The sequence below is a fragment of the Pleurodeles waltl genome, unplaced genomic scaffold, assembly GCF_031143425.1.
Source record: "Pleurodeles waltl isolate 20211129_DDA unplaced genomic scaffold, aPleWal1.hap1.20221129 scaffold_54, whole genome shotgun sequence".
NCBI lineage: Eukaryota > Metazoa > Chordata > Amphibia > Caudata > Salamandridae > Pleurodeles > Pleurodeles waltl.
The window spans coordinates 5,078,416-5,094,405 of NW_027150248.1; the positions used below are offsets into that span (position 1 = coordinate 5,078,416).

Below are 15,990 nucleotides of genomic sequence, written 5' to 3' on the forward strand. Positions count from 1 at the left end.
TTGCAGGATGACTATGGGGAATACTGCTGCTGCCACCATGGGTTTCTAAATCCAACTTCTGTCTTTCCTTCTCTAGTTCAAATGACTGTCTATCCAAATCCAGCTGTTGCTTTTTAAGCTTCAGTCTGGTTTGTTCCACCCTCAACTTATTGAGTTCCCTCTCTAACATTCTGTCATCAGGGTTGGTGGGAGGGACATTCTTAGATACAGAGGTATGATGGGAATGAACAGAAGGAGACCTGTCCCTTACAGAAGCCACCCTAACAGCTTGGTTAACAGAAACATTACTACCAGTATGGTGAGAATAAATGCTTTTGCTATGATGTGAGACAACACTATTTGTATGGTGTGGCTCATCATCATTACCAACTATGCTAGACTGTCTAGTAATGGGCAGGCTAGGAAGTTTCTTTCCTGAATCTTTTCCTGGGGGAGTCCCTGAATCAGATTGAGAACTATTAGGTACTTTTTTAACAGATGAGGCACCTATGGCCTTATCCTGTTCTCTAAGCATGTTAAGTAACAGTTCCAAGGAAGGATTCTTCCCTACACTCAAACCTCTCTCTATACAGAGACTCCTTGCTCTTTTCCAGCTAAGGTTGTCATATGCAAGTTTGGACAGATCAACATTTTGGCCTGTGCCAGACATTTTTTAGAGAGAGTTAAAGTGATAGAAAAAGAGAAAAAAGTTTTCAGAGCTTTTTGGAAAGACAGAAAAAAACTTTTTAAACTTTTAAGAACTTTTTGAAAGTTAAGAGGTACTTTTCAGCACTTAGAAAAGAGTGAAAAGAGGAAATGCAAAACTTTTTGGCTATGTGTATATACACTGACCTTGTTTTGTATATTTTTCTCTTATGAAAAGTACAATGACAAGAGTGGTAAGTAGTCTCAAGCACTTATCCCACCACTGCACAACCAATGTAGGAGGCTGGACAGGCTTGTAGTGAGTACCAAGGGGTACTTGCACCTTGCACCAGGCCCAGTTAACCCTTATTAGTGTATAGGGTGTCTAGCAGCTTAGGCTGATAGATAATGGTAGCTTAGCAGAGCAGCTTAGGCTGAACTAGGAGACGTGTGAAGCTACTACAGTACCACAAATGATTATGCACAATATCATAAGAAAACACAATACACAGTTATACTAAAAGGTACTTTATTTTTATGACAATATGCCAAAAGTATCTCAGTGAGTACCCTCAGTATGAGGATAAGAAATATACACAAGATATATGTACACAATACCAAAAATATGCAGTATAGTCTTAGAAAACAGTGCAAACAATGTATAGTTACAATAGGATGCAATGGGGAAACATAGGGATAGGGGCAACACAAACCATATACTCCAAAAGTGGAATGCGAACCACGAATGGACCCCAAACCTATGTGACCTTGTAGAGGGTCGCTGGGACTATTAGAAAATAGTGAGAGTTAGAAAAATAACCCTCCCCAAGACCCTGAAAAGTGAGTGCAAAGTGCACTAAAGTTCCCCTAAGGACAAAGAAGTCGTGTTAGAGGAATAATGCAGGAAAGACACAAACCAGCAATGCAACAACTGTGGATTTCCAATCTAGGGTACCTGTGGAACAAGGGGACCAAGTCCAAAAGTCACAAGCAAGTCGGAGATGGGCAGATGCCCAGGAAATGCCAGCTGCGGGTGCAAAGAAGCTTCTACTGGACAGAAGAAGCTGAGGTTTCTGCAGGAACAAAAAGGGCTAGAGACTTTCTCTTTAGTAGACGGATTCCTCTTGCCGTGGAGAGTCGTGCAGAAGTGTTTTCCCGCCGAAAGAACGCCAACAAGCCTTGCTAGCTGCAAATTGTGCGTTTGGCGTTTTTGGACGCTGCTGAGGCCCAGAAGGGACCAGGAGGTCGCAAATTGGACCTGAAGAGAGAGGGGACGTCGAGCAAGACAAAGAGCCCTCACTGAAGCAGGTAGCACCCAGAGAAGTGCCAGAAACAGGCACTACAAGGATGCGTGAAACGGTGCTCGCCGAAGTTGCACAAAGGAGTCCCACGTCGCCGGAGACCAACTTAGAAAGTCGTGCAATGCAGGTTAGAGTGCCGTGGACCCAGGCTTGGCTGTGCACAAAGGATTTCCGCCGGAAGTGCACAGGGGCCGGAGTAGCTTGCAAAGTTGCGGTTCCCAGCAATGCAGCCCAGCGAGGTGAGGCAAGGACTTACCTCCACCAAGCTTGGGCTGAAGAGTCACTGGACTGTGGGGGTCACTTGGACAGAGTCGCTGGATTCAAGGGACCTCGCTCGTCGTGCTGAGAGGAGACCCAAGGGACCGGTAATGCAGCTTTTTGGTGCCTGCGGTTGCAGGGGGAAGATTCCGTCGACCCACGGGAGATTTCTTCGGAGCTTCTGGTGCAGAGAGGAGGCAGACTACCCCCACAGCATGCACAAGCAGGAAAACAGTCGAGAAGGCGGCAGGATCAGCGTTACAGAGTTGCAGTAGTCGTCTTTGCTACTATGTTGCAGGTTTGCAGGCTTCCAGCGCGGTCAGCAGTCGATTCCTTATCAGAAGGTGAAGAGAGAGATGCAGAGGAACTCGGAAGAGCTCTTGCATTCGTTATCTGAAGTTTCCCCAAAGACAGAGACCCTAAATAGCCAGAAAAGAGGGTTTGGCTACCTAGGAGAGAGGATAGGCTACTAACACCTGAAGGAGCCTATCAGCAGGAGTCTCTGACGTCACCTGGTGGCACTGGCCACTCAGAGCAGTCCAGTGTGCCAGCAGCACCTCTGTTTCCAAGATGGCAGAGGTCTGGAGCACACTTGAGGAGCTCTGGACACCTCCCAGGGGAGGTGAAGGTCAGTGGAGTGGTCACTCCCCTTTCCTTTGTCCAGTTTCGCGCCAGAGCAGGGGCTAAGGGGCCCCCTAACCAGTGTAGACTGGCTTATGCAGAATTGGGCACATCTGTGCCCAAGAAAGCATTTCCAGAGGCTGGGGGAGGCTACTCCTCCCCTGCCTTCACACCATTTTCCAAAGGGAGAGGGTGTCACACCCTCTCTCAGAGGAAGTTCTTTGTTCTGCCATCCTGGGCCAGGCCTGGCTGGACCCCAGGTGGGCAGATGCCTGTCTGAGGGGTTGGCAGCAGCTGCAGTGAAACCCCAGGAAGGGCAGTTTGGCAGTACCAGGGTCTGTGCTACAGACCACTGGGATCATGGAATTGTACCAACAATGCCAGGATGGCATAGAGGGGGCAATTCCATGATCATAGACATGTTACATGGCCATATTCGGAGTTACCATTGTGAAGCTACATATAGGTAGTGACCTATATGTAGTGTACGCTTGTAATGGTGTCCCCGCACTCACAAAGTTCAGGGAATTGGCTCTGAACAATGTGGGGGCACCTTGGCTAGTGCCAGGGTGCCCTCACACTAAGTAACTTTGCACCCAACCTTTACCAGGTAAAGGTTAGACATATAGGTGACTTATAAGTTACTTAAGTGCAGTGTAAAATGGCTGTGAAATAACGTGGACGTTATTTCACTCAGGCTGCAGTGGCAGGCCTGTGTAAGAATTGTCAGAGCTCCCTATGGGTGGCAAAAGAAATGCTGCAGCCCATAGGGATCTCCTGGAACCCCAATACCCTGGGTACCTCAGTACCATATACTAGGGAATTATAAGGGTGTTCCAGTAAGCCAATGTAAATTGGTAAAATTGGTCACTAGCCTGTTAGTGACAATTTAAAAGTAATGAGAGAGCATAACCACTGAGGTTCTGGTTAGCAGAGCCTCAGTGAGACAGTTAGGCACCACACAGGGAACACATACATGCACACCTATGAGCACTGGAGCCCTGTGTGACAGGGTCCCAGTGACACATACATATAGGCCACAACCTTATGAGCACTGGGGTCCTGACTAGCAGGGTCCCAGTGACACATAACAAACATACTGAAAACATAGTGTTTTCACTATGAGCACTGGGGCCTAGCCATCAGGATCCCAGTGAGACAGTGAAAACAGTGACAAACATCCTGACATACACTCACAAACAGGCCAAAAGTGGGGGTAACAAGGCTAGAAAGAGGCTACTTTCTCACAGGCTGTCTTAGGGGGATGCAGGACCCGGAAATTGTTGCAGTCGCAGGCAGGAGCTGTGGTGACAATATTGCAGGCAGAGTCTTGCTTCTTTGTTGCAGTTTGTAGCGTCCTGGAGGGTCTGGATACAGTTTATGTGGCCAGAAGTCGAAGTGAAGGTTGCAGAGGAATCCTGCTGGAGTCTTCAAGCCGAATTTGAGGAACCACCCAACGAGAGACCCGAAATAGCCCTGAAAGGGGGATTGGTCACCTAGCTGGGTGACCACCTATTAAGAGGGGGCTCTGCCGTCACCTGCCTGCACTGGCCACTCAGATGCTCCCAGAGTTCCCTGGCAACCTTGAATCCAACATGGCAAAACCCAGGGACCCTCTGGAGGAACTCTGAGCACCACCCCTGGGGTGGTGATGGGCACCTGAACCGGTGTAGACTGGTTTATGCAAGGAGGGCACCAAGTGTCCAGGGCAGGGAATCGTGGAGTGCTCAAGACTGGAAGACGCCAAAGGGAAGCATGACTTGAAGTACTCGGGCTGGGAACCGACCATAAGGGAACAGTGACAGGAGCCTGGTGATTAAACCCCACCGGACATAGAGCACAAGATGGGGTCATGACAGAGGGTCAGTTACAATGAACAAATTACCCCCACACCATAGGATAAAACTGCCATGGTGTTGGCGCATTAGTTTTTACTTTTCCTTAAATAACTCCTGCTTTAAATGGCTTTGTATGAATGTGAGAAGCTGGCCTGGCTTCTAGTGGGTACCAGAGGTACTTACACTATGCACCAGGTCCAGTTATCCCCTTATTAGTGTATGTAGTTGTGCTCTAGCAGCTTAGGCCGATAGGGGTAGCTATAGCAGAGCAGCTTAGGCTGAACTAGGAGACATATAAAGCTCCTACTACACCACTTATTACTTGTACTATATCATAAGAAAAGCCAATACTCAGTGTTACTAAAAATAAAGGTACTTTATTTTTATGACAATATGCCAAAAGATATCTTAGAAGATATCATCCAACAGGAGGTAAGTAATAAGCATAAAATATACACAGATACTGAAATCAGGTAAGTAAACATTCAGGAAAACAGTGCAATTACCATAGAATGCAATAGACTGTAATAGGCCTAGGGGCAACACAAACCATATACTTCAAAATGTGGAATGTGAAATGGAATGTCCTCTAGGTAGGACTAGTGTGTAGAGAATCGTTGGGAGTATGAGAAAACACCAAAGGAGTAACAGATACCCCACCCCAGGACCCTGGAAAGTAGGAGTTAAGTGATACTACTTTCCCGGAAGACACACAGAAGTCGAAGTAAAGGATATTGCAAGAACTACACCACTCTGCCAGACACTGAAGATGGATTATGGAAGCTGAACACCTGCAAAGAAAGGGGACCAAGTCCAAAAGTCACTGGAGTGTCCAGGGGGGGCAGGATCCCACTAAACCCTGTATGACGGTGCAAAATGGCTGCCTCCAGTTGGAAACAGATGCTGGTTTTTCACCGAAGAAATGACCTAGGATGTCTAAATTCGTGCAGGAGCTGTCCCCTGTCGTGCTGGAAGAAGAGCACCGCAAACAAGCCTTGCTACATTCAAGGGTCGCAGTTAGGTGAAAAAGGTGCTGCCCGGGCCCAGGAAGGACCAGGATGTCGAAACTCAGACTGAGTGGACAGAGGGGGCCCTCAGCATGATGAAGGCCCACAACGAAAAAGGTAGCATCCACAAGAGCCTCTGAACATGGGTTCAAAGGAGCTAAAGACGACGGTCGTCTCAAAACTGCTGTGAGGAGTCCCACGCCGCTGGAGATCGACTCACAAAGCTGTGCGTCGCAGGACAGAGTGCTGGGGACCTCGGCTCGGGTGTGCACAAAGGGATTCTGGATTGGACTCACAGCCCTAGGAGCTGCTGGACACTGGACACATGGTGGCACTGACTGGTGAGGGGAGGCAAGGACTTACTTCCACCAATTTCGTGCAATTGGACCTCTGGACAGTCGGGGTCACTTGGGTCCACTACTTCTGTTCCGGGGACGACGCTCTTTGAAGAGGGAGAACTTCCAGAGGGTCAGTGTTGCTGCTTTTGGTTGCCTGCTGGAGCAGAGGGAAGATTCCGTCGACCCACAGGAGATTTCTTCTGGACTTTGGGGGTCATTACAACCTCGGCGGTCTTGTAAAAAGACCGCCAAGGCTGCGGGAGCCAGAATACTGCCATTGCCGGCGGTATTCCTGGCTCCCTATTATGACTTCTCCGCTGGGCCAGCGGACGGTAACAGTGTTACCGTCCGCTGGCCCAGCGGAAAAGTCACATCAACATTCAGCTCGTAATAGAGCCGGCGGCAATGCTGATGTGCAGCGGGTGCAGTAGCACCCGTCACGCATTTCACTGCCCGAAATTCGGGCAGTGAAATGCGCTACGGGGCTATGCCTGGGGGCCCCTGCACTGCCCACCCCAAGTCCCCTTACCGCCAGTCTTTCCATGGCGGTAAAGGCTGGCGGTCGTGGACTCATAATCCCCAGGGCAGCGGTGCTTGAACCGCTGCCCTGGGGATTATGACCGCCAGGCGGAAGCCTGGCGGTATAGTGGAGAGGCCGGCGGTATGGCTGTGGCTATTGCGCCACGGTCATAATAGCTGGTGGAACACCACCGCCAGCCTGTTGGCAGTGTTACCGCCAGCTTACCGCCGGCCGCCAGGGTCGTAATGACCCCCTTTGAGTGCAGACTGAAGGCAGACAACCCACAGAGGATGCACAATCAGGAAACAGTTGAGAAAGCCAGCAGGATTAGGCGCTACAATGTCGCAGTAGCCGTCTGGATACTTTGTTGCAGTTTTGCAGACGTCCTGGGTCAGTCAGCGGTCGATCCTTGATGAAAGTCGAAGAGGGAGATGCAGAGGAGTCCTGGTGGATTCTTGCAAGTCGTTATCTGAGGAAACCCCCACAGGAGAGCCCCTAAATAGCCCAAAGAAAAGGTATGGCTACCACCCAGGTCTGAGCCTATCAGGAGAGGTCTCTGATGTCACCTGCTGGCACTGGCCACTCAGAGGTGTCCAGTGTGCCCCCACACCTCTGAATTCAAGATGGCAGAGGTCTGGGACACACTGGAGAAGCTCTGGGCACCTCCCCCAAGGAGGTGCAGGTCAGGGGAGTGGTCACTCCCCTTTTCTTTGTCCAGTTTCGCGCCAGAGCAGGGACAGGGGATCCCTAAACCGGTGTAGACTGGCTAATGCAAGGAGGGCACCATTTGTGCCCTTCAACGCATTTTCAGAGGCTCTGGGAGGCTACCCCTCCCAAGCCTCTGACACCTATTTCCAAAGGCAGAGGGTGTGACACCTCCCTGCCAAAGGAAATACATTGTTCTGCCTTCCTGGGATTGAGCTGCTCAAACCCCAGGAGGGCAGAAACCTGTCTGGAGGTTGGCAGCAACTGTAGCTCCAGAGCAGTGGTTTGGCAGTGCTGGGGGTCCATGGTGAAGACCCCAGGGTACATGGAATTGCCCCCCAAGTACCAGATTCAGACTGGGGGTGAAATTCGACAATCCCAGACACCTCACATGGCCATATTCGGTTCAGCCATTGTGCAGCTACATATAGGTGGTGACATATCTGTTGTGCACGTGTGTAATGGCGTGCCCGCACTCACAAAGTCCGAGGGAAAGGCCCTGGACAATGTGGGAGCACCTTTGCTACTGCAAGGGTGCCCTCACACTTAGTAACTTTGCACCTAGCCAGAGCTGGACATATAGGTGACTTATAGGTTACTTAAGTGCAGTGAAAAATGGCTGTAAAATAGTGTCAACATTATTTTACCCATGCTGCTGTGGCAGTCCTGTGAAAGGTTTGTCTGAGCTCCTTATGGGTAGCAAACGCAATGCTGCAGCCCATAAGGTGCTCTTGGAACCCCAATACCCTGGGTACCTAAGTACCATATACAAGGTAAATATAAGGGTGTTCCGAAGTGCCAATTGGAATTGGAAAAATCAGTCACTAGCCTGCAGTGAAAAAATTAAAGCAGAGAGAGCATAAGCACTGAGGTTCTGTTTAGCAGAGCCTCGGTGACACAGTAAGCACTACAGAATACACACACATAGGTCACAAACTATGAGCACTGGGTTCATGGCTAGCAGGATCCCAGTGAGACAGACAAAACACACTGACAAATAGGGTTTTGACTATGTGCACTGGGGTTCTGGCTAGCAGGATCCCAGTGACACAGTGAATCACACTGACACACACTCACAAACAGGCCAAAAGTGGGGGTAACAATGCTAGAAAGAGGCTACTTTCTTACAATGAAGCGCAGCGATAGTGGTTCATACAAACACACAGAGTTCCCACAGGGCCGGTGGTGAACCCTGAATCTGGCGGGTGGAGTAAAAGTAGTGTGGTGGACATAAAGTCCGCCACCACCTTGACTGCCTTTTCTCCATCTGCAAAACTCTAAATTGGGCCCTAAGTGTGAAATTACTCACTGCTGAATTCTACAGTCTAATAATAAAACATTCTTCTGAGAGTGACTCTAATGTCGTTAAAGTTATCCAATCAAAAATCTCCCAAGAAAATGATTTTATTTTTCAGGTGCACATGATGGCGAAGGCTAGTAACTAATGTTGTACCAGGAATCAAAAACAGCTTATTTGAACACAATTAATAAACCTATGTATTTAACGGTGAGCTTGTGCTAATATTTCAGAATGTCTAAATGTTGTATTAGCTTCATGGACTTCATGAGGTTTTAAGATGTGTCTCTGACCTTTTAGATCGTATCCAAATATATAAATTCAGGGTTTAGCGCTGGACAATGTGCAGCTTCATAGATCTGTTTGCTGGTGTGTGAGCTCAAGGAGGAACCTGCTGGCTGGTGATATATCTCTTTATTCACCTTTGAATGTCTCCCTTCTGGAAGTGGTCAGTGTACTCAGTATATGTTCCCATCTCTCCCACTGGTCACAGGTGATGCTGATGAGATCCGCTTGGTCAATGCTGGTGACGAATGCAGTGGGAGGATAGAGGTCAGGCATGGAAAGCGATGGGGAACAGTCTGCGATACTGACTGGGATAAGAAGGATGCTGAGGTGGTCTGCAGACACCTTGGATGTGGATCTGCTTTAAGAGTGCCAATTGTCAATGGAGTGTTTCGAAGAGGATGGCACCCAGTGTGGCTGAGTCAGGTCCAATGCACAGGAGCGGAGACATCTTTCTTTGATTGTACTCATGGTGAATGGGGATATAATGACTGCTCGTTCAGAAAAGATGCTGGAGTGATATGTACAGGTAAGAGAAAGAAGCCTTAGAGGAACAATTAATTTATGAAAACTAATATCAAGAAATTTGAAAATGCAGTAATGTGATTGTTGAAGCAATGGGCAGAGCTTGGATGTGGTGGCTGTGTGGTGATGACTCATCTGCAAGTCTATCGCTTGGTGATTCACAACAATTTGGGTATCCCATAGAGTGATGTAGGATGACTAACTGATAGTAGCAGCCAATCATAGTGTCTGTGTCTCTTTTGTGCACTGTAGCATCATGGGAAGTATTTACCCTATAATAGAAATGCCTCTGCTAGGTCATTCATGAGAGGAGGCAGCACAGCTTACACAGTCAATCAACAAGCAGGTATCTTCAGTAGGATTCAGTCGATTTCTGGAGAAATTCAATACCTAGATCTTGCATAGGAGATTGTGAGTTGGGCCGGTGATGATTAGAGATGCATAGAAGGTGAACCGGAGGATAAAAGACAGAACAGATAGACAGATAACAGAAAGCAGAGAGAGTTGTCAAGGTAATTTATCAAGCTGGATTAAGAGATTGTAGGTGCCTTTTCATTCCATTGTGTTGATTTATTTTATTTAAAATAAAGTTTATAATGGCTGAAGTTGAGAGCCTTTACAAGCCACTGTTTGTTATTTGCTCAAATCCAGTACTAGGGTGTTTCTTCTGTAGTCGGTGGGCCTTATTTATGAATAGGTTGTGTCGCTTTTGCACCATGCAACAGGTTGCACTTGCGATGCAACCCTTAAGTGTGACTTATCAAGCCATGCAAGGCCACCTTGCGTGGTCCTGATTGGCTTGATATATCCAGAGTAATGAAACGCAGTGCAAGTCGCTGTGATGTGCTACTCTGCCCCAGAGAGGCATTCCATGGATGGTGTTTGGGTGTTCCCATGCAAACCTGTGGATTTTGACGCATTTCCAGATTTCCCATATGTGGTAGACCTGGGAATGCACCAAAACTGCTACCACTCCCCAGGTGACGTGTAATGAGGAGAAATGTGCTTATTTCTCTTTGTCTTTTCCTCCTTCTATGTGCGCTACATTTAGCAGCACACATAGAAAAAAGAAAATGCCTCAGGGGACTGTATTTTGTGCAGGAAGGTGCACTTTCCTGTTTACAATGCAGGTACCCTAGCACCATGGGGCAAGAGTGCCTGCGTTGGTGCCAGGGAGCACATTGTGCAGCAGCGCTGGGAAAAGGCAGGAATGCGGCATATTATTTTAAGTACAGCACATTCCTGCACTTTCCCTGTCACGCAGTGCAGCAAGGTGGCTTGCTACGCTGCATCACATAATGATAGATCTGCCCTTGTCATTTCATGCAGCAGGCCAGATAAAAACATAACTCAACACAAAAATAACCACAAAAAATAGCACACCAGAACACACCTGCACAACAAATATGCCAACAGAATTCAACACAATATAGGTGAGGTAGCAAGAGACATAAGGTGAGCTAGGGATAAACGTTAGGTGAATAATGTAGGAAGCAGGCCTGGTGTGTGCGAGGAACCTATGGTACTTACACCTTATACCAGGTCCAGGTATCCCCTTATTAGTGTAGTATAGTAGGGGTCTAGAAGCCAGGCTCTCTAGAGGTAGCTGTGGATGAGCAGCCAAGGCTTATCTAGGAGACATACAAAGCTCATGCAATACCACTGTAGTCACACTTAGGGGCATATTTATACTCTGTTTGCCTCAAATTAGCGTCATTTTTTTTTACGCTAATTCGACGCAAACTTAACTCCATATTTATACTTTGGCGCTAGGCCCGTCTACAGTTAAAAAACAGTGTAATATAGTGGAAATCACTTAGAGAATAACGGGCCTGGGGGAGCACAAACCATATACTAAAATGGAATGCGAAAGTCGGTCCCCCACCTAGGTAAGTGGAGTGTATAGAGGGAAGCTGGAAGTACTAGGAAAGCCTAAAGGTAAGTACCACAACACCCCCAGCGACCAGGAAAGCAGGAGTAAATCACTGAAGTTTCCCCAGAACACCCACTTGGAAGAAAAGAAGAAGAATGCAAAAATCAGAAGAGACTGCAAGACACCAACAGTGGATTCCTGGACAAGAGGACCTGTGGAATAAGGGGAACAAGCGCAAGAAGCACAGATGAGATCAGGAAGGGCAGGAGCCCCTATCCACCAGAAGGAAGGTACAAGAAGTAAGTCAACGGTGAGGAAGGAGAGTCACTGCTGCACCCCAGAAGACGGAGTCTAGTTCCTGGGTGATGCAAGTGATGTCTTACGCTGGAAGAAGGATTGCAGTCGGGTTTGCGTCTTCGGATTCCACCAACAACCCTTGGCACACGCAAAACTCGTGGTTGGCGGAAAGTGGTGCTGCCAGGAAGGCCCAGGAGGACTCTACCCAGGAGGGGGAGGCAGAGGGGACTCCCAGCAACACAGAGAGCCCACTGAAGCAGAGGCAGCACCCACAGGAGTCCCACAGGACAGGGACACAGAAGTCCAAGAAAGAGCCTCATGCAGCACTACTAAAAGGGATCCCACGCCACAGGAGAAACTCTCAGGAAGCTGTGCATCACAGGAAGGAGTGCTGAGGGCTGGAGCTTCAAGATGCCTGACGATCCAGTGGAAAGGATGCCAGCAAGCCTTGGCAGCTGCAAATGACGATGTACACGGGGGTACTGTCCTGCGTGGGAAGGCAAGGGCTTACCCTCACCAAAGTTAGACAGTTGGAAGAGAGGACCATCGGGACCACTTCAGTCTACCACCCGTGTTGCAGGATCCACGTAGCTCGTCAGGAGAGGGCGTCTACGTAGCCAGTCATCATTACAGTTGGTGCCTGCTGATGCAGGGCGATGACTCCTTCACCCCAAGGTTTCTTGTGCAGACTGTCTACAGGCTGTCTTCAGAGGATGCACGACCGGGAAATTGTTGCAGTTGCAGGCAGGAGCCGGAGATACAATGTTGCAGGCAGAGTCTTGCTTCTTTGTTGCAGCTTGTAGGGTCCTGGAGCGTCTCGGTACAGTTTTGTCGGCCAGAAGTCAAAGTAAAGGTTGCAGAGGAGTCCTGCTGGAGTCTTGCAAGCCAAATCTGAGGAACCACCCAAGAGAGAGACCCTAAATTGCCCTGAAAGGGGGATTGGTCACCTAGCTGGGTGACCACCTATCAGGAGGGGGCTCTGATGTCACCTACCTGCACTGGCCACTCAGATGTTTCCAGAGTTCCCTGCCAACCTTGTCTCCAAGGTGGCAAAATCCAGGGACCCTCTGGATGAGCTCTGTGCACCACCCCTGGGGTGGTGATGGACAGGGGAGTGGTCACTCCCCTTTCCTTTGTCCAGTTTTGCGCCAGAGCAGGGACTGGGGGTGCCCGAACCGGTGTAGACTGGTTTATGCTAGGAGGGCACCAAATGCCAATGCCCTTCAAAGCATTACTAGTGGCTTGGGGAGGTTACCCCTCCCATGCCTGTAACACCTATTTCCAAAGGGAGAAGGTGTAACACCCTTCTCCCAAAGGAAATCCTTTTTTCTGCCTTCCTGGGCTTGAGCTAATCAAGCAACAGGAGAGCAGAAACCTGTCTGTGAGGTGGCAGCAGCTTGGGCTGCCTGGAAAACCTCAGAAGGCTGCAATGGCATCACTGGGGGGCCTCTACAAAGCCCCCAGAGTGCATGGGATCACACAACCAATGCTTGCATATACATTGGGGTATGATTCCAACATGTTTGATACCAAACATGCCATATTCGGAGTTACCATTATTTAGCTGGACATAGGTATTGACCTATGTCCAGTACACGCATAAAATGGCGTCCCCGCACTCACGAAGTCCAGGAAATTGGCCATGGAGTTTGTGGGGGCACCTCTCCTAGTGCAGGGGTTCCCCTCACACACAGGTACTGTGCACCTTGCCCTCTGGGTTGGAAGGCCTGCCATAGGGGTGACTTATAAGTGACCTGGTGCAGTGTAAAATGGCTGTGAAAGGGTGCTTGCACCTTTTTGTGCAGGCTGCAATGGCAGGCCTGGAGACACTTTGCATGGGCTCCCTATGGGTGGCAAAATATATGCTGTAGCCCATAGGGATCCCCTGGTGCCCCAATGCCCTGGGTACCTAGGTACCATATACTAGGGACTTACAAAGAGGCACCAGCATGCCAAATGTGGAGTGAAATACATTTCCAGCAACCATTTTTAAAGGAGAGAGCATAATCACTGGGGTCCTGGTTAGCAGGATCTCAGTGAACACTGTCAAACACACTGACAAACAGATAGGAAAGTGGGGGTAACAATGCTAGAAAAGGACTACTTTCCTACAAATAATGAAGGGTGAGAAAGCCAGATTGAAAGAGTGCCAGAAAGAGTAAGAGCTGGAGAAATGGGTCTGGTTTCATAGTGAAGATTAGAGGTATCAAGTCATCATAGGTTTGGGTTGGATGTTTTGGCAGCATCACAATGCCTGGTAGGTGGGCACATACCTTGAGGAGCCCAGCTTCTTGAGTGGAATTCTCCCTGATCTTTATCTGTCATAAAGGTGAGGCCATTGTATGTGATACCCCCCAACAATCACCTGGGTGACCGCCTGTTTCCGCTGTAACCACATGCACCCTAGCTGCTAGATATGAGCTGGCATCTTATCTGAAGGCTGGTCACTGAAGAGAAGATGTTGTCTTCACGGCAATCATTTACAAGACATGCACATCTATTGAGAAGCTGGCTCTATAACTTTTCAGTCTCTACCTCTAAGCAACGTGAGAAACAAAAGAGCATTGTAAATGCTCATAAGAGACGTCGAAGACTCAAAAAAAGATTCTGAAAACTCATAAAAGACTACAGACAGTTAACATTTACTCAGTGGCCTGTGCTCTCTCAGAAGACACTGCTCCTGGTCTTGGTTAATTTAAATTAAATTCAAGTGTGATTGTAACCCTAATTTCTCCTCATTGACCTGGATCAAATATTGTCCTTGGAATATCTTCATTTCCTCTCCCTTAGACAGGCTCGCTCCAGTGTCACCCAGAATAGTGTCAAGAATTCCACTGGCGAAGATGTTCTGTTCATCCTAACAGTATTAGCAGATTCTGTGTACCTCTTAAATCCACCCATGTAAACTGAGACAATCTTTCTTATGCCCCCAGTTCCTCTTGGGCCACGTTATTTCAAAAACCCTTCTATTGCCGTTATAGGGCCTGTGACTTTAGTGACTTTTTTGGATAGCTTTGTTCATCTTCCTTATGAGTAATTAGACCTCCAGCATTTCCAACACAGGCCCTTCAGCCTGGAGACATCAACCAGACTCTGCCTCTGGGGGCTGCTTTTTCTTGCGTGTGTTGCCTTGGCTTCCTCAGTGCTTCTTGAAATTTTGTGAACCTTTAGGAAACGTGTTTAATCACTTATGTACTTTGTATGTTGGTTAGCCTGTTAGAGGCCAAATCCATCCTTCTTGTGGTCTCCCCTTGGGACTTCTTAGACACTCTGGTGGTGCGCAATTAATTTAAAGCCCTAGCTAACTCCCTGGGGCCAGAGAACATGGGCCGCAGCAAACACTTAAGCAAACCTGCAAAACAAATATTCAAGATCTGCCCTCTAATTATCAGGTTTTTTAGACCATTTTGCAACCTATAATCAGGCCATGGAATCCCTTTATAATAGTATTTGCAAACATATCCCAGGTCAGGGCAGATTGACCTGAGACGCCTCTGTTTTCTGCACGTTCTTCAAGGAGTTATCCCAGACCTTTGGATTATAACATCCTTAACCTTTGAGGCCAGTGAGAGGAGCCCAGGTTTTAAGATACATATTACACATGTAGGGAACCCCTCCCCCACTACCACCCCAGTGTTCTCAGTCTTCATTATACAAGGTGCAGCTAAATTAATCTAACTATCTATTCTCTTGTTGCTATCATCTGAAATGCCCAATTCATTAGGTAGATAACATCAAGTGTTAAAGGTGTTTGAAGCACAACTCACCGGGCTTGAAAAACCTGTACTGAGGTCATCCAATACTCCGGGTCAGGTTTTCACATGACTTGCATCTGTATAGTCTCTTCTCCTCCATTACTAGGCCTATCTGCTTGTACACCTCAGCTCTTTGCCTTTCTGCGCAGGTCAGGTAAGATTGGAAACACCTCTTATGTCTCTTAGCCTCCTCTGATCTATTTTCATTCTTTTAAATGCTGGTTCAATGGGAGCACGTTTTTCTTTTTGATTTCTACTTACACTCATTGCACCAGACCTGATCTCAGCATCTGATCCGACCTGTCAGCAGCGTTTAATGCTTTTGAACTGCAGGTCTTACTTGACAAAGCCCCCTAAGATTTTCAGTCTGTACTAGAGTCACTAGGAGTACTAAAGAGCCAAGATGACATTTCTGTCCACTAATATGCCAAAAAACTAACCAATAATATCTTACTATGATGTCAACTAACCACTACTACATGCTAAGAATCTGTATTAATGTGACAGCTAATCTGCAAGTCTGCAAACAGGTAATGTTAAACTCAACCTAAGAATGATTTAGTCCTTATAGAAGGAGGGGACCTTGAGACCTATAGCAAGTTGTGGCTCAACAATAAGAGTTAAGAAGACTCATTTCCTTGTTTTGAATCTAATGATAAAGTTCAAGGCTTTGTCATTGAGCTTTGTCCTAAAAGACCATATCAAGAAAAGGCCAAAGAGCATGATTCCAGCCCACATTCCTCTGA

At 47.8% G+C, this 15,990-nt stretch overlaps 1 protein-coding gene across 1 annotated transcript in view; it reads left to right on the top strand.

Annotated features, from left to right (window-relative positions):
• Positions 1–15,990, top strand: part of LOC138278716 (CD5 antigen-like) — a 254,240-nt gene that overhangs the window by 204,673 nt on the left and 33,577 nt on the right. Inside the window, exon 5 of the mRNA XM_069219294.1 lies at positions 9,003–9,323. Coding sequence (XP_069075395.1) covers positions 9,003–9,323 — 321 coding nt within the window. The remainder of the gene's footprint in view (positions 1–9,002; positions 9,324–15,990) is intronic.